At 42.7% G+C, this 18,840-nt stretch overlaps 1 protein-coding gene across 2 annotated transcripts in view; it reads left to right on the forward strand.

The window, feature by feature from the left end:
- Nucleotides 1-18,840, forward strand: part of LOC135396540 (ubiquitin-conjugating enzyme E2 H) — a 40,891-nt gene that overhangs the window by 12,959 nt on the left and 9,092 nt on the right. For both annotated transcript variants that reach the window (XM_064627579.1, XM_064627578.1), the window contains exons 4-6: nucleotides 5,612-5,651; nucleotides 17,103-17,155; nucleotides 17,238-17,366. In XM_064627579.1, coding sequence (XP_064483649.1) covers nucleotides 5,612-5,651; nucleotides 17,103-17,155; nucleotides 17,238-17,366 — 222 coding nt within the window. The remainder of the gene's footprint in view (nucleotides 1-5,611; nucleotides 5,652-17,102; nucleotides 17,156-17,237; nucleotides 17,367-18,840) is intronic.

The raw sequence follows: 18,840 nt of genomic DNA on the forward strand, positions 1-18,840 counted from the left end.
TGCACCTGGGACGCTCCTAACGGAGCCACTCAGCGAAAGTTCATAAGTTTGAGGCGCCTCGTTCTCAAAAACACCCACTTCGATTTCGTTGAAATTGCTCACCATGCTAGGCCAATGTGTCATCATCCATATCTGACGATCAAAATTTGCCATAAAGCAGCCGGAGGTGAAGCGCGGCCATTCCCGTGTACCCTATCCAAGCACTGCGTGTGGGCCTGTGCGTTGTGGCGCAGTCGTGAGACCGTACTGTTCTCCCTCTCATTTATTGCTCGAACATGCGTCTGTATTGCTTGTGAGCGGATTAAGATAAACAAAAGGTCTGAAAGCAAGGCCGCGAAGAGGATCTCTCGCCAGTGGGTGTAAAATGAGTCGAGCTCTCTGTTTGCACTTGCTTTGTCTTTGTTCCACAGACACTTCACGCTAACGCCGAGCACGGCGGCGGTCAGTGCTGACACAATAACGTGCCCTTTACACATAAAATCCCTGAGCTCACGATCGCACCATTCCAATCCAACTACATACCACGAAGCGAAGCGTCGTTATTTGATTAACGTGTATTCGCGATCCTGACTGGTAACGAATAATTTCAATTACTTAAATGACTTAGGCCAAGCTAGCAGGCTTGGTTGACAGATATTCCCGGTGAGATTCCGCTAACAACCCCGCGACCTGAGCTACGTGCGGGAAAGTCAACCCAAACCACTAATTCATGGGTATGCTCTTCTTGTAACCGCTACTAATCTTGTCTTTCATGTCGCACAAACTCTTTCAAAATCCTGAATGACCACTGAAGCCTTCCTGCCCACTTCAACCACTGTAACACACACACACAGAAGCTTCTTTTAACCTGCCTGTTGTGCTTCATTCGCACCCGTCGTTCCTGAACCGGTTCGGGAACCGAGCCGTTTGGAAAGAACTGGTTTGAACCATTATAATTGCCTTCTGGACCTGAACCGGATCCGAACCCTTATCGCCGAACTTAAACCCGAACCGGACCGTTAAACGTTTCGGTTCGACTCTCTGCTCAGGAGACAGAAAGTCCTGGTTTGACTTGAACACCCCTCGTAGGTTGCCACAAATAGCTCTCTTTGCTGTTATTATGATTCACTTTTCTGACAGTTTACCTAGAACGACAAGTTGAAGGACAGCAAGGATTTTGGATAGATATTGGGTTTTACATGAATTCTTGAAAACTTGTTCGAGGTGGGGGAACTCTCGTGAAAAATTGACTTTAACCTGAAAACGAAGAGCCCTACTTATAAGCAACAGCTCCTAAGCACCGGAATGTTTGTCGCGTGCTTGGTGCTTGCGCTGGGCCGTAACAGCAGCGCAACTGGGCTGCGGGTTCTCGACCTCTGTTCTATGGGGATTGATATGACATGGGGTAGGAGGATTTCCCCTCATTTCCCTCTTCCAATTGCACTACCAAAGGTACGGCTTGGGGCGGGACGTTGAACCCCCCAAACCCCCCACTGGCTGTGCCACTGGTGTAGAAAGAGGTTTAAACAAATCAGCTGCAGTGAACACAAGGAAGCTTAAGTTGTAGATTTCTTGTGGCGACTTCATTCACTTTTATTTGTATTTTAGATTTGTTTTAGTCATTTAAATTTGCTACACGCTTGGCTCGTATTTCTATTTGATGATATGTCTTATTGGTCGGCACCTCATGAGCGTGCAGTGTACAATGTGATTTGTAGAGATGAAATCCAACCCATGTGACCCAATATAAACATGTCATCTTGTAAGTTGTTGAGATGTTTTGTCATTCGGTGGCCTGTTACAGCACTTGCGGGTGTGTAAGAACTGCTACTAAAAAATAGTGCCTTGCAAAAATTTAATGTACACCAAACAAGCCACTGATCACCCATATCAGCAATAAAGCTAGGCCAGTACGGCTATTCTATAGTGACCATAGACTCCGCACCGCTGTGACATAAGCGTGACATTCTTCTGTTGGCTCGCAAGCACGCTGTCCACCGTGGGTTGAAGCCAGTTTTTGCCCGATTCACAGTTTGTTCCACATGTGAGGTTCTTGAGTTTGTAGTGGGGTAGCTACTTCATGTATTGTGTGCGGCAGTAGCATTGGAGCTGGAATAAAGCGTAGAGCTGTGCAACGCAGCATTGTGTGGCACAGTTCATGAGCTGTGGGAGCTGGTGGTATAGATTTTAGGACGATGCTTGCAATTTCCTGCCATCTCTTTTGTGTAGGCATGTAGAAATATTCAATTTTCTTGAATACCATTTTTCACATACCAATTCTATATTCAATGTGATACGGAATTTTATAGTCAAATGGAATCTGTTTGTTCCAAGCCCAATATATTCAATTAGCTCCGAAGCTGCACAAGTAAGGGCGAAAACCGCACAAAAGAGGGCACTAAACAAAGCGAGAGCTGCTTCATATTCTGATTTGTATGAATAGATGCTGTACGTATGTTTATATCTGTACATGTGCTGCATGTGTATCCGGTCTGGTTACACAACTATTCGTTTTGTATTTGTTCGGATTTATAACTACAAAAAGTGAAGTATGTCTCATGAGAAACGTGCAGTATTCCCTTGAAACACCTGCAGAGATGAGGTCCGTAACTATTACAAAGCAAATGTCGCTTTGACATTGCTCAAAAGTTCATCTTCATGGCGATAAGTGCATATTTATCGGTGCCAGACAACTTTTCATTTGTTGCCCTTTTAGTTGGGGTAATAGCTATCCATTCAGCTACAGTTTCTGTGGGGTAGCGGAACCCATCTTTATGGAACTAAATGATCTTGATAAAATGAGAAACAATTCAACGGAAAGTCCCAGAAGCACCCTGGCCACCTTGGCTGGGACATCGCATCGAATGTATTCTGGAAATGAACAGTTGTATAGTACTGATAAATATGGATTTACCACCTTGAAGATGAACTTCGGAGCAACATCAGTCCTTGTTTTAAATTTTGTAATTGTTGCCGATCTCATCTCTGCAGGTCTTTCAAAGCAAAACCTCTGCGTTCTTCCTGAGATGTACTTAACTTTTCACAGCTATGACTTGGCACTTGTTTTTGTCAAAGTTAATTGGGGTGTCATTGTTATCACATAACGTAAAGACTGCAAATCTTCAAGAACAATTTGGTGTAATGCCGTTCTGTTAAATATTCCAGAACCAAATAACAAAAAAAAAGCATTATTTCACTCTTTAGGATGCGTCATTTTAATAATGTAATTTTCACTGCCATAATGAAAAATAGAATATGCAACAAACTACAGGAACAACAACATAAACTGCCTTGTTAAGTGACAACTCCAGAACACTGCAACACAACATGCCATGAGAGAAATGCCTAAGGTGTGTGCCGAATTTTAATGAGCAATGATAAGGTTACACAGAGACGTTGTACACGACTTATTTACAAGCCTAAACAGGAAGTAGGGAACATCAAACGATGTATGGGAACGAGAGTATTATTATCGCATTTACCGTGACTGGATGCAAATTACCACAGTTCTACCCCAATCAGGAATTGACAGTGCTGTACGTCGATAGTAGGACTTGTTGCGAACATACTAGATGCATGTGTGTCCCAAACACCACTGTTGGTTATAGCGTTTGTGTAGCTGCTGTAGTGCTCTGGGATCTTCAAACTGAAAGATATTTTGGTGAAAAATTGGGTTTAGCCTCCCACCAGAGCTTCAAAGTACTTTGAAGCTCTGGTGGGAGGCCCTTGCCCCCCCTCTCGCTATGCCCGTGCAAGCAACTGTGGAAAACCCACAGAACTGAAACTTTTGCTGTGGAGTTTGTCCATGTGTTAGGGCTAATGTTACGTTTAGTTTGTCCTTGTGTTTGGGGCTTCCCAACTATACATGTTAACGCACATTGGGAGAACCTCATGCATTTCTTGTCAACAATTAGGGTGTGGTTGAGCCACATAATGTGTACAAACACAGAAACACTTCTTTCTGAGAAAATGCTGAAGAGGTAGGCTATGTCCGGAATATATCTATATCAGACAACCCTGTTGATGCCAAATGGAAACGAAGAAGTTACTAGAGAAAAGGGAGCTAATGTTTACAAAATGTAACTGAGTTACTAGCTATGACAACAAACTGAACTAATGGAAACGAAGTACTTTGGAAGTGTAACGAGTTAGTCTCAACCAGTGATGGGCAATGGGAAACATACTTCAAGAAAAGTATTGAGTACTTGCAAAAACATGTACTTTAACTAAAGTAAAAAAAAGTAAAGTATGTAGTGAGAAATATACTTGAAGTCCTGGTTAAGTACCCTCAAATACAGCGTGCTGTATTCATCACACACCTTTTAGCGCCTTACGGAAGCTAATATGCACATACATACGTTCAAATACAACCTCTCAGACAAACCAGATGCAGACACTATATGCATTAGTAAACAACACGTCGGATCATGTTGAGACATGCCAATTTATCAGCTCCGATAGGATTGCAAACTGACTAAAATAGGCCGAGGCACAGTGCCACGAACACCGCGGTGGCAGGCTGGATGCGGTACAGGCTGTGGCGCATCGAGCTAGCAAAGCTCACAGAAGGATACGTGAAGTACTTCAATCGAAGCTACAACAAATGTACTTTAAGTAATGTAGAAAGTATTATTCAGCAGGATTACTTGAAGTACTCCCCCCAAATTACCTTAAGTACTACATATCTATAGAGTACTTCAAGTACTGCCCATCACTGCTCTCAAGTTACTCGTTTTGTAATATGCACCTTTTAGTTGTTGACCTTGGTGGAATTAATTCAGATCTTGATGTCACAATGTGTGGTGCAAGACGTTTCTGAATAGTTTTGGTACATCAAGATCATACCACTCTTGGATATGATGAAAGAAGCCGAGCCTTGATGTGCTTTCCTACGCTGGCATTTCATGACGTCTTAATTTAAAAAAATTAATGGGACGCACAGTGTTGATCACAATTTCAAGTTGAGTCAAATATTTGGTAGAAACACGCCAAGCGCAGCATTTAATATAGCTACACAGTTGTGGTCATCACGGCACGTGAGAAAAGATAATAAAATCTAGGAATGAGGGAATGAGGCTGGGTGGTTCATGGCTGCGCAACAATATGGTGTAAGACACCACAATAGTGCCCTCCACCATTATAAATACACTACCTGTCGCTATGGCGAATGCCACCTAAGTCTCCAAATCCACAGCCAAAACATAATTTGTAGCATTTACCACACAACAACTATAGGGAGTGGGGTCAGATGTGTTATGCACCAACGCACACATGGCTGTCATCTCATTAGAGAGGGAGGACAGAGCTTGCATTATCTGTGCACAAGAACTTAATTAAAAGATCTCTCAACTAATCCAAGTTCACCTAAAAAAGGAAAGAGTTCCTCAAGAAGTTACTGGAAGTCAAAAGTAACAACACTGTTCTAAATCGTAAGTTTCTAAACGGGTTTCAGCCGTAATAGCGGGGCAATGACATATTGAGTGTTGGGTATATCCTACAGTAACAATTGGGCAGCCTTTTTTCTTTCTTTGCTTATTTATTGAAGGCACATTGCCACCTTCCATGCCAGCATCCTTTATTTGTGCCGCTTAATTGTGAAATGCACTGCATAGTTTCAACTTTCCTGTTGCAGGATTCATGAACAAAATCTATCATCCAAACATCGATGAAGTGTAAGTGTCTCTTTATTATGCAATTCTTCAAGACACATTGTCTCGTTGGAAATTCTGTCTTAAATGGGTATTCAGCTCGAAGTTGTTGAGGCAGTTTCCACGGAAAGAAATAATGAATACACGTGTTTGATGGCCATCTGCAGCAATGTTTGTATGCAGTGAAACAGATACTGTCACTGCATGATAGCATGCAGTCAGCATCACTCAATCAGGGTGCTTGCTTCTGATATGTTATTTTATCTCGCACTCAGTGTTGAATTGCACAGTTGCATCGCAAAAGTGTTTTACATGCGTGACATTTTTTTGCCTACAAGTTTGGCATGAATTGCAACGCATTTACCATGTATGATGCAAGAAACACATATGGGTACCCATTCCATGCCAGTTGCGCTCGTTGCACTGCAGGCATTTTTTAGCTCAGTGCGGGTGTACTCTTGTGCATCCAGGAGCAGGTTTAGTGCAAGGTCAGTTGCAGGTTCATGTGAGCTTGTACAGTCATTTCAGTGGTTAGGCAGCATAGATGCCTGCATATAAACTTGGGCTCAAGTTTTTAGAGATGCCTTTGGCAAAGTGTTGAAACACCAGTGGGAGTTTGTGGCCATTTCATGCACTGCTTTCATGACATAGTTGGTTCTGGTCAAGTGTTTCATGAATTAAGCTCCAGATATTCTAAATGTGGTTCAAGTGGAATAGAGGTGGGCCACAATATGAGTAGCATATTTCCTTCTCAGAACATTATCATTAATTCCCTGCACTTTTTCTCAACTCTGCAATGCACAAACATCATTCCATACTACAAAACAAAACAAAAACAAAACAAATAAAAGGAAAGAAACAAAACAACGTCGTTTAGGGGCGTGCAGATTGCCAGCTGAGCTCGGTTCGGTGATGTGGCGGAAGAAAATGGTGACTCGCCTCTACCAAATAACCTTGCATTCTACTGGTCCCGACAAAAGTTTACGGAATACCAGAGTGGTGTACAGTGATGGACAAAAGTTTACGTAACACGTTCCGGCATATTCCTTCCTTAGAGTAACACGCTAGCAGCGCATGGGACCGTATAGGCTTACAGATATGTGCATAAGCAGCCCAGTCACCTGTTTACAAGTCTGTACAGTACCATTCGCTGCTAGCATGGCACTCTGAGGAAGGAATGTGCCAGAGCATGTTCTGTAAACTTTTGTCTGGCACTGCACATTATCATTGGAGCGATACTGTTGCAGCAAACGGGAGCAGATAAACTTACACAAAGGTGACTGGGTATTCCATTCACTTCTTAGTAAGTGTGTCCACTCTCGTTCACTGCTAGAATATCGCTCCGATCAAGAAATATGTCACACTGGTGTTCTTTAAACTTTTGTCGGGATTTGTACCATGCTGCCACCATCATCAGAAGTGTGGAAAAGGAAAAGTGAAAGGGCCTTTGCATGGCCTCCTCGCCATCGCTTCTTCTGGGGATGTGAGCTGACAGTATGTGGGCCTTGAAACAACATTTTTTTGCAATTTTCTTTATAGCTATTACCACTGTAGTAGGGCATGTATTTTGCAACAAAATGGGGTAATCCGATACAGTCAAACTCCTTTACAACGAAACTCAGGGGACAGCAAAAAAAATTTGCAGTAAAGGTATTTTCGTTAAAAAGGATGTCCATTATTGGACCTATAAGGCTCCAGCGGGACCGCAAAAAAATTTGCTGTAGTGGTATTTTCGTTAAAAAGGTGTTCGCTATAAAGGAGTTTGACTGTATACGCATTTTGTTCCTGGCAAAAGCAAACTTGAGGTTGGCTTCACGAAGTTCACAGTTTAATTTTTAAAGCTCAATTTCTCGTGACTTAAAATTGATAGAAATGCTTGGAAGTCATGGCAAAAACTCCCCCGAGATAAATAGCATTGACCGCATGACTTTCAGGCAAGTAGACTTTTCAATACGTTGTAGTATATGTGACAGAGGGAACAGGTAACACTGACATGGCGATACACGGAACCAAAGACTGATATGTCAACTACTAGCAACGTATCCTGCATGTGCGAGAGGCTGAGGCAAGCTGGCTCTGCCTTTTCTTCAGCATCTTATACGTGTACATGCATATATACTATATACTGGGTGTCTCAGTTAAACCCCCGGCCTAAATAATTTGTGAACGGGTACACCACTTGAAGAACTTTCTTTTTTACAAGTATCTGTCCGATACCGCCTACAAACTGCACACTGTGTGAATGAGTGTGAGGGGCTCATTATTTAAATAAAAATTCAAATAAGTTTTGTGAAAAACATGATTTGTAAAGCAGGATGCCGTCAGCATTAAAATGGGTACTACCCCTTTTGGGACTTTTGGCGGACACCTTTTAACGAAAAATGTGCTACCGAAGCGGGTCATTTGTTCCAGTAACTAATTGGTTTCGGTTTACAAGTTTTTGTAGTGGCTGGTCGCGGTGAAGCACAAAAGTGTGCTCTTCCACTCCTTTATCCACCAATGAATTGCGTGTTTTTGAGCTTACTTCGCAATGGGGAGTGCTGAAGAAAAAATGGAAAGCATGTGATATCAAGATACTATGTGATTAACTGTGTTTCGTCTGTGGACCATAACAGAGAAAGTGCGCATATCAGTCAGATAAGCCGGGTGGGGACTGGCGTAGCCCGTCTGACGCTGTTACTTTTTCTTCAGCACTCCCCGTTGTGAAGTAAGCTCAAGAACACATAATTCATTGGTGGATAAGGGAGTGGAAGAGCGTCCTTTTGCGCTTCACGGCTACTAGCCACGACAAAATTATGTAAACCAAAACCAATTAATTGCTGCAACAAATGACCTGCTTTGGTTGCAGATTTTTCTCTAAAAAGTGTCCACTGAAGGTCCCAAAAGGGGTAGTACCCATTTTAATGCCGACGGCACCCTGCTTTGGAAATTACGTTTTTCAAGAAACTCATTTGAATTTTTATTTAAATAATGAGCGCCTCCCACTCATTCACACAGTGCGCAGCTAGGTGGTATCGGACAGATACTTGTAAAAAAGAAAGTTCTTGGATTGGTGCACCCGTTCGTGAATTATTTAGCCCGGAGATTTAACTGAGACACCCTGTATGTATTTATACATACACTGTACCATTTATAACTGTAGTAGGAAGTAGTGCCTTTGGACGGGGCAGTTTCTCAAACACATATCTGTGTACTATCAGCAAAACACTTGGCGAGCAACGGACTTCAGCTGTCAAATTTTTGTAGAAGTCTTATGCAGAACCTCGTAGTTTTGATTGCAATAGTATGTTATGGCCGCAGGCTTTGGAATTCCAGGAGGCAAATGCTACCTTTGCTTAGCTAATTTTGAAGTTGTATTAACAAAATTGGCTCAATATGTAACGATAATACAATGTACAATAGTGTGTTGCAAAAACATTTCTTGCTGGATGCCCTGTATGTATATGATTGCTCCTAACCAAAGGCCAGTGACACTGAGGCCCTTAACTTCATTTGAACATTCCAGAACTGCACCAGGCCCTCCCTGGATTACGACATCATGACTTTAAAAGCTGTTATAAACCATCTATAATCTTTGCCATGCCATAACATAACCGTCCCTCAAACAGCTTCCTGTCTTTGTGTGATTATCGTATTTTCTCGAATCTAAGACTATCTTTTTTCCAAAACCCCGTGTTCCAAAGTCTGGAGTCGTCCTAGATTTATCACAAGGAGGTCAGGAAAGAAGCAGGAGCGGGCCAATAGCGCGGCACGACAGATACCACGTGTTATGGTTGTCAGTGCCAGATGCATTTATCACTGTCATGGCCTCATCACTCTGCTGCGTTTAAAAGTCTAAAGGCAAAGTTAGCGCTTTTGCCACTGAATGCGGCAACAGTTTAGTGGCGCATGGCGGTTTCATGTAACGTAAGCAAACGACTGAAGCAACAGGGAGAAATCAAGAATTGCGCCAGCGCAGTGGATTTTTTTACATTTTTGGGATTAGCCAGGAAAGAGTAGGGCCTTGTCATAATTTATGGAACTGGCAACTTACTTCTTACTCAGTTTATCATGCCTTACACTTGCAGTGTTTCAGGGCCACTGGAAAGTTATGTGCTTTCTCTATTTTTCATATTTCCTGGAAGCATACTTTGTAGTAACTATGGTGCAGATAAATATGCACTAAAAACTGCTGATATGCATGCAACTATGCACTAAAAATCCTGAATATATGCAATGTTTTTCCTTGTTCTTGGTATGAAAGCAGTGCGTCGAATGCATATTTGACAAAATTTGAGCATTTTATTAGGGATAACAAGGTAAAATAAATAAGCCTTTGTTAGGAGCAAACAAGAAAGAAGACTTGCACGACAGATGTAAATCATGCAGCTGAAAGCTATCCTTTTGGCACTGCACCACTGGTTAAATTGCGGATGCTAGCCGCCTTCATAACGGTAAAGAAAGTGCCGAAGTATGGCCATTTGGCCATGCATGTGCAAATCGTACTACGATGCCAGGCGAGGCTGCAAGCCTTTGAGCACCAAGCAGTAAGGTGGAAGCTCAACACCGCACCCCTCTGATACGTGAAAATTTTTTTTATTCTCACCGGAATTTTCATGAAAGAAGCCCCAAAGCCTTCCCGAAATCAGCAAAACCTTGCATGAAAGGAAAGAAGACTGAAGCTCTCACACCTGACCGTACGAAAATATGGTAAAATATGCACTATGCATGCATGCATTTTCATTCCAAATATCATGACATACATGCGACACATGCATTGATATGCACCATACATATCTTCTAATCGGCCTACGCCAAGACCATAAGCGTTTTTCTCATTGTCCAGACACAAAACCATATTGTGGAAAAAAAAAGTTATTTGCATGAAGATCAGCACTCTAGTAATAAGAATAGGGTGCATTGCTCCTTTCATTCTTTGGAAATTATTTACAGTAAAACCTCCAAAGTCAGACACCTCCCTACCTCGGACAACTCCCCATGTCGGACAAGATTTCATTGCACCGGCAGGCTTCCACTGAAACTACATGGGGACGAAATTCTCTATGTCGGACACCTCCCTATCCTGGAAGTAGGACAGGGTTTTCCCTGCTACGTCGGTCAAAACCCTGGCCAAATTACCTCAATCTCGGCCCATCTTTGCACCAAAAACACCCAAAATGAGCCAGTGCCCTTGACTTCCGCCCCCCTTTTTTCCGCTATACTGGTCTCAGCATTTTGTTGTTTTAGTTTTTCGAGTCGAAAAACAAGTGCTGTCAGTTTACATTGTAATTCTTTGTGTGAGCACTTGTCTTCGGTTTGTCTAGAGCCTTTGAATGCGCACCGCACCAAAGCAATGAAAAGCGGGCTGACGTTTCAGAGAGAAGTCGTCGCTGCTCGAAAAGCTCCAGAGGTAATGCCATTAAGTGGAATCTGAACGGAATTGAATCTACCAAAATCAGTAATAATTATCAGTGAAGAGTGGGTAGAGGTACCACTACCACTAGGCACCACCACCAGGTACCACTAATGATCATGAATTGAAGAAAGGGGACATTTCTGGCAACACAGCTGTGATCTTTTCAATTTTTTGTTTCCCTCATATTCTGTATCTCGGACACCTCTATAAGTAGGACACGCTTCGGCTGCTCCGCGGGTGTCCAACATAGGGAGGTTTCACTGTATTAGTATGTAGAAGCCTTCAGGTTCATCGGAGGTAAAGCTATTTCAAATAGGACTGCAACATTTCTTGTTGCCTACACAGGCGAGAAGAATTCTCCCTGTTCCTACATGTTCCCTATGATATCACCAGAACAGACAGTATATATTGGATGCCCTATATATTGGATAAGGTTGACAGAGGTGACCTACAGTTGCCGACTGATTTTTTGGACCCCGATTTTTCAGACAAGCTTGATTATTCTGACGCGTTCTCGGAACGGCCACGGGCCCCATAGAGTTAATGTATAACAGCGTCCAACATTTGGACGCCGTACAGCCCCGTTACTCGATATTTCGGACATGGTTTGCCCAGCCAGTGAGCTTCACGAGCGGTTACCAGCTCACCACATGTGTACGACGCAATGCGAAGGTCAAGGAACCATTACATTAGCACGTTAGTCATTTCTTCCTTCCTTTCTTCCTAACTGGACCTAGAATAAGGAGTGAAACATGTCTAAAGGGCACCAGGTCCCCCTTTCCACATCGGGTAACGGGCAACCACTGCAACAATGGGTGTGTTAAGTAGGCGCCCCTCTTTTCGCGCACTCAAATCAGGAGTATGAGACACTCGGAGCAGCCACTAAACAGCGAAAAGTAACTTTGGAGTGCTACACTGCTCGCTCGCTGATGCCTCTTCCTGTTGTCTGCTCATGCGGTGTACAGATGGAGGACACGTTGGGTTAGTTTGAACCTATAGCAATATTGGAAGAGAAGACTGCGGTTGTGAAGACTTCCTTAACAGCGGATTAAATGGAAAATATAAGAATTCGTAACAGACGCCATAGGAGCTGTTTACTGTGAAGATTACTGCGTGGCGTGAAGGTGTCTGCGTTAAGGCACTGCATTTCATGCGAATAACTACCGATGTCCGTGTGGAAGTTGTTCACTGATAAGAAGGCATGATAACAGTTACAAAAATATTGCAGTATGCTGAAATCGGAACATTAGTAACATAGAAAGTCTGTATTTTTGCTTCCGAACACACACTTCGAAGGTCGTCCTGCCGCCGCGGAACAGGCTGTCACGAAAATGTCTAGGTTCATTCTTTTCAAAAGAAAAGTGCTGCACCAATTCTTTAACACATACGAGGTCTATGGCAAAAAGAATGCGAGAGGGTTGCACCCAGGCGCTTGGCGTCTGCTTCCATGCACTTATTTGAAACAGGAGCTCGAAAAGCGGCACAGAGTCTCACACTCTTGGGTGTGCGAGGGCCGCTTGTGTTGCATTAAGTGAGTAGAGTTAGAAACATTCGTGCTCAGGGGTGCCTACTGAATGCACCCAATAGCTTCGTCGGTACAATCACGATCATACGAATACTCGGGATGCCGGAAAATGTTCTTATCATCCGAAATTCGTAAGAAAAGAATTAAACCAAATATAAGAATTGAGGCAAGAAAATAGGCAGTGACTGTTCATTTTCCATTACTCTGAGTGAAGGAGGCCTGTTGTAGCGCTTTTGCATCTTTGTTTTTGCCAACGCTGCCGAAATTCGCAATGGTTTAGCACGTGCTTTCCAGCCGCAAGTCACCCGACAGCGCCATAAAGCAAGCTTCTCCTGAAGCATACAGGCATTAGGTGAAGACTAATGTTGTCAGGAGCATGTTCCCTTCTTTCCACGTATTCGGGATATCGACAACTTGCCGTCTCGCAGTGCAACTGTCAAACTTGGAACTAATGAAGACGCTTGCGGTGCTTTCATTCATATACAGTGACGAAATATCACTTTAGGAAATAGAAGCCAATGTTATCAGGCAGAGATGGACGACTGCCCATCAAGAACGCATCAACAACTTTTTCTGGTCTGTTAGTGCTTAATAAAGTTGACTTTTGAAGCAAAATGGGTTTTTTCCGGACTGCTCGATTATTCAGACTTTTGCGCGATTCCCGCCGAGTCCGGAAAATCGGAAGGCGACTGTATTCCATGCATCGAGGGTGGAAGCGCTGAGGCAACTTGTGCCCTGGGCAACAAGACTGTGCCAAAAGGTCTTCAGCTGCTGGGCAGTCATTCTTTTAGCAAACACACCCTTGTTCTCGCCACTTTTATGTTATATAGCTACTGCGCATTAGGTATTGGAAACTACAGTTGCACATGCAATGCAATTAAATGTTTGTCAAGCAAGCCAATTTAGCTGCCTTGTTGATATCCTCTACGCCCTCATGGCTGTTTACTAGTTTTCCTCAGTCATCTTCTCAGCATAGCATACAATAATAAGCAAGAGTGAGTGAAAACACATTCTGTGAGTGCGAGAAGATGGAGTATCAATGATGTTTGTTTATCTGTTAGAGACCATAATGCTATAGCCTGATGGTTTGGAAGAAAGACGAAGATCATGTACTATGTGATTAACTGTGTTTCGTCTGTGGACCATAACAGAGAAAGTGCGCATATCAGTCAGATAAGCCGGGTGGGGACTGGCGTAGCCCGTCTGACGCTGTTACTTTTTCTTCAGCACTCCCCGTTGTGAAGTAAGCTCAAGAACACATAATTCATTGGTGGATAAGGGAGTGGAAGAGCGTCCTTTTGCGCTTCACGGCTACTAGCCACGACAAAATTATGTAAACCAAAACCAATTAATTGCTGCAACAAATGACCTGCTTTGGTTGCAGATTTTTCTCTAAAAAGTGTCCACTGAAGGTCCCAAAAGGGGTAGTAGTACCCATTTTAATGCCGACGGCACCCTGCTTTGGAAATTACGTTTTTCAAGAAACTCATTTGAATTTTTATTTAAATAATGAGCGCCTCCCACTCATTCACACAGTGCGCAGCTAGGTGGTATCGGACAGATACTTGTAAAAAAGAAAGTTCTTGGATTGGTGCACCCGTTCGTGAATTATTTAGCCCGGAGATTTAACTGAGACACCCTGTATGTATTTATACATACACTGTACCATTTATAACTGTAGTAGGAAGTAGTGCCTTTGGACGGGGCAGTTTCTCAAACACATATCTGTGTACTATCAGCAAAACACTTGGCGAGCAACGGACTTCAGCTGTCAAATTTTTGTAGAAGTCTTATGCAGAACCTCGTAGTTTTGATTGCAATAGTATGTTATGGCCGCAGGCTTTGGAATTCCAGGAGGCAAATGCTACCTTTGCTTAGCTAATTTTGAAGTTGTATTAACAAAATTGGCTCAATATGTAACGATAATACAATGTACAATAGTGTGTTGCAAAAACATTTCTTGCTGGATGCCCTGTATGTATATGATTGCTCCTAACCAAAGGCCAGTGACACTGAGGCCCTTAACTTCATTTGAACATTCCAGAACTGCACCAGGCCCTCCCTGGATTACGACATCATGACTTTAAAAGCTGTTATAAACCATCTATAATCTTTGCCATGCCATAACATAACCGTCCCTCAAACAGCTTCCTGTCTTTGTGTGATTATCGTATTTTCTCGAATCTAAGACTATCTTTTTTCCAATAGCATTTTTAAACACAATTGCACTGTGTTGTCAACAAAGTGTAAAGAGAACAGGTCACAGTGGCTCAGTTGGTAGTGTGTTCGCCTACTGATCCCAAGGTTGCAGGTTCAAATCCAATCAAGGGCGCCAGCAATTTGGTGGCAGGGTACAAGTTGCTTTGACACACCCTGTGCTGGTCGTTAAATATGGTGCATGTTAAAGAGCCCTCTGATGGGCAAAAGTAATCCACAGACTGACCACTGTGATCATGTCACTGGGCTCATGATCACAGTTGCCTCACCACAAATGATTAAAAACATGTGCTCACATTATGTGTGTGGTGGTATGTTGCTTCAAACATGATGCTTGTGATGCGTCACACTATATTAAAGAAACATGTTGCAAGCACACAGAAACAGAACTGGCATCAGTCAGCTTTCAAAACAAAGAATTCTTTATCTTGAACTAAAGTGCAAGAAAGCACACCAAAAGCGAAAGTATCTATGCATTATCGATTGTTGTGAATTCCATTTCCCACACATAAGGCAACGTTGCTACACAACTTTATCTCGCGATGCTTCTGGACTAAGTAGTAGCAAAACAACTTCCAATAGGGTAGGAAAAAGCTTTCCTACATTGTTTCCAACAAGCAACATTAGAAGCCTTAGATAAGATTTGAAGCCTATTCCAGCAACACTAAATTTGTTGTTGCAATTTTAGATGTTGCAATTTAGAGAAGCACTGGTGTATGTGCCAAAGATGCACTCCACGAGCTTGAGCCTCTATCATGATGGACCAGGTGTAATAAAAGCTTAACTGGCAAGATCAAAGAAAAAAAAAAGTGCCCTAAATGCTTGATATTTCTAAGCATAGCTTGCAAATGACACACAATGGATTTGCTGCTGTTGCTGTGTTTTGGACTTTGGGAAAACTTCAAGTTTGATAAACTTTTTTTAAACCCTTTTTTAAACTTCATCTGAACTGGACAAAAAATTCAAGCTAGACGCCCAAAACATCACGGTTGCTGCAGCAAGTAATGTGTTCCTTACTGCTAATCCTGCCTCAGAATCAGACTTTGAAAGTTCAGATCCCACCTCTGATGCCTGATACTGCTAATGCAGTTCTGTTTCGCTTTTAAAGAGATAGTTCACTCCCTAAAGAAACTGGAAAAAACCTGCTAGACATGCGCAATATATAGGGCCTGACTTTTTCGGGTTTTATTTTTGGCCAAATTCGGGGGGTAAATATCGGGTGATATTTTTTATTTGAAAATTCGGGTGTATTCGGGTTAAATCCCGTTACGGCATATTCTGTCGTCAGGAATTCGGGTGTATTCGGATGATTTTTTTTGTTTAATAAAAATTTGTCTTAACATGGAACTAATGTTTAGCAATGTTATCAAACTTTATTTTAATGCACGCTTATGAGTGTGCCACGCGACCCGGATGTTTTCGGGTAGATTCGGGTTAAACCCGAATTTTACAGATTTCGTTCGGGGGGTAAATATCGGGCGGATACGGGTTTAACCCTAAAAAGTCAGGCCCTAGCAATATACAATGAACAAATTCCCTTCAATCCCTTTTGTTCAAAATCGATGTGTTTGCAGAGTTTTCAGTATTTTCCTATGGGCACCAACAGTGCAAGTTGGAGCCGGGGGAGAAGCATATTATGGGAGGCTGTGACCAGCTCGTGTGACATTTCGTGACATTGCTTTAGGGCCAGTAATAGGAAGCCACATCTCGATGCCAGGGAAACAGGAACGCCCTCTTGTCACACTGTTCTCAGACAGACGTCGTGCACATGTCCTTCTTTGCAGGAAAGCCTACTTGCATGGATCTCGTTGCTTTCAGATGACTAAAATATATCATACTGCTTAAGCTGCCGGAAACTAATGCACGGACCTGATAAAGTTCGAAATACACTACCCTTGTGCACCAGAAATCAACGAATCAATGGTTGGAGAGCGAACTATCCGTTTAAAACAGCAAAGGAATATGGGGCATTTTAGCTCCTAGAAGAGCACTGTGGAGTCCATTACTTTCGTACAGCCCACTGGAGGAACCCTCGTTAATGCAGGGAACATATTCTGCTAGCATGGAATGCTGGCCCTTATATTTGTATTGGTTGGCAAGTAGTATATTTATATTTGTGCCATAAGTATGTGTCAGGAACTCCTAGGTTATTTGTGTACAACGCCCTCCTGAATAAATAGGTTGACGTGCCCCCTTATTGGCCATTTGTACTGATGATGCTGCCTGCATAGGTGGTGAAACGTTTACTGATTTGTTTTATACTTCTATGTAAGTCGGAGCAGTATTTTACATTATGTCATAGGTTATTGTAGGAGTAATTAAACTAATGTGCATGTAGGTCTGGCACAGTTTGCCTAGATGTCATAAACCAAGCCTGGACAGCTCTTTATGGTAAGTTATATTCTCTCCCTAACTGAATTGGAGAATTAAATAAAAGCGTTTACTACAAGAGAATGTACCATTGTGCATGCAGACCTTTCAAATATCTTTGAGTCCTTCCTGCCTCAGCTGTTGACGTACCCCAACCCAATCGATCCTCTGAATGGGGATGCAGCAGCCATGTACCTTCACAAGCCAGAGGAATACAAGAAGAAAGTTCAAGGTAAACCATCTCAGGGAGCTTTTCTTTTGGAGAATGGCATGTCGCAAACCACCAGTGTGATGGAGATGCCAATACGCTATGCTAGTAGTAGTCAGCCTTTCCTCTTCCCCCTCGTGCACGATGAATAGTCTCATTGGCTCACTCTCAAATGAGGTACCACCACGTTGCGTTATCTTTTACACCATACTGTTGTGGCCCGTCTGTGAATGCTCCCGTATTGCTGCTTTCTGAGTGGACAGAGGCTTTGCCACGTGCTTTCTCCAACCTTTCCTTTCTCTCATGCGCAGAGACTTACTGCCATAGCGTATTGTAAAATTCCTAAGCAGAGACACAGAGGCAGATTGACACAGAGAGATGAGACTTTTACATCACATGAATGTATAAGTGAGAGACACAGATAGCAAGCGTACTTAAAGGGGCACTAAAATGCAAAAACAACTTGCTCTCAAATGAAAGTCCGTGTTTCAATTAGTATAATACAAGCAAAATTAGTTCTCACAACGCTATAGTTTAGAAGAAAAACGCAGTGAAAACAGAGCCATCTTTGGCGGCAACGAATGGGATCCCCAGGAAGCAAAGATTGGCGGCATCCAATGAGACAGCAGGATAAGCGCGCGCTTACCTATCGTGGCCGTGTGGATTTGGAACGGGTCCGATCATAGTGTTCTGAATATGTGCGGCATGATGCGCACTGCTTCATTTCAACACCGATTCACTGCATTGTAGCCTACAACAGTTCTCGCGAATGTTCCGCCGACAACATTTATTTTCATGTCCTTCGGACAGCGACGCCTTCGCAACGCGCACTATGTTTTTCACCGGGACTGCTCCATGGCGTGGCACGCGCAGCACGGACTAAAAACACCGATGCACGAGCTGAAACGACGTTCACTGCTTAGCGCAGAAGCAAGAAAGAACCCGGTATAATTTCGATTGTAGCTGCAGAATCAAAGTTTTGAATTATTATAACAAGTACGAAATTAACATAGTGTGGAACGTGATTTAAAGTGAACTTGTTTTTGCATTTTAGTGCCCCTTTAAATTGGTGTAGCTTCCTTCTTTCATGACTCCAAGGTTTCTTTCCCATATTTCTTGTGACTTCTCTGATACCGTTGTCACTTAGATGGGAAAGGTTGACTTGTGATCCCAGGAATTATTGCCTATAACTCCAGAGAGAGAAGTCTAGTTTGCAAGTGCAGCGACCGTCCGTCCAACTGCGCTTGCTGACACGGAAACAATAGATGAAGCCAAGTTTTAATGTGAAATTATTGTTTTGTAATTTTCTGCCAAAGGTCAAGTGCTCCATTTTGAGCTCTTTCTTCCTTTTGTTAAAGTATTTTACGACAGTTTCCAATTTTGTTTATCCTAATTGTCTGTGCAACATGAAAACTCAAAGCATGATCATCATCAATTTTATTTATGTATTTATTTTAGTACACAAGAAAGCAATCTATTGGCAATTAGATTGGCAACG

Source organism: Ornithodoros turicata, chromosome 6 (assembly GCF_037126465.1).
Source record: "Ornithodoros turicata isolate Travis chromosome 6, ASM3712646v1, whole genome shotgun sequence".
Lineage (NCBI taxonomy): Eukaryota > Metazoa > Arthropoda > Arachnida > Ixodida > Argasidae > Ornithodoros > Ornithodoros turicata.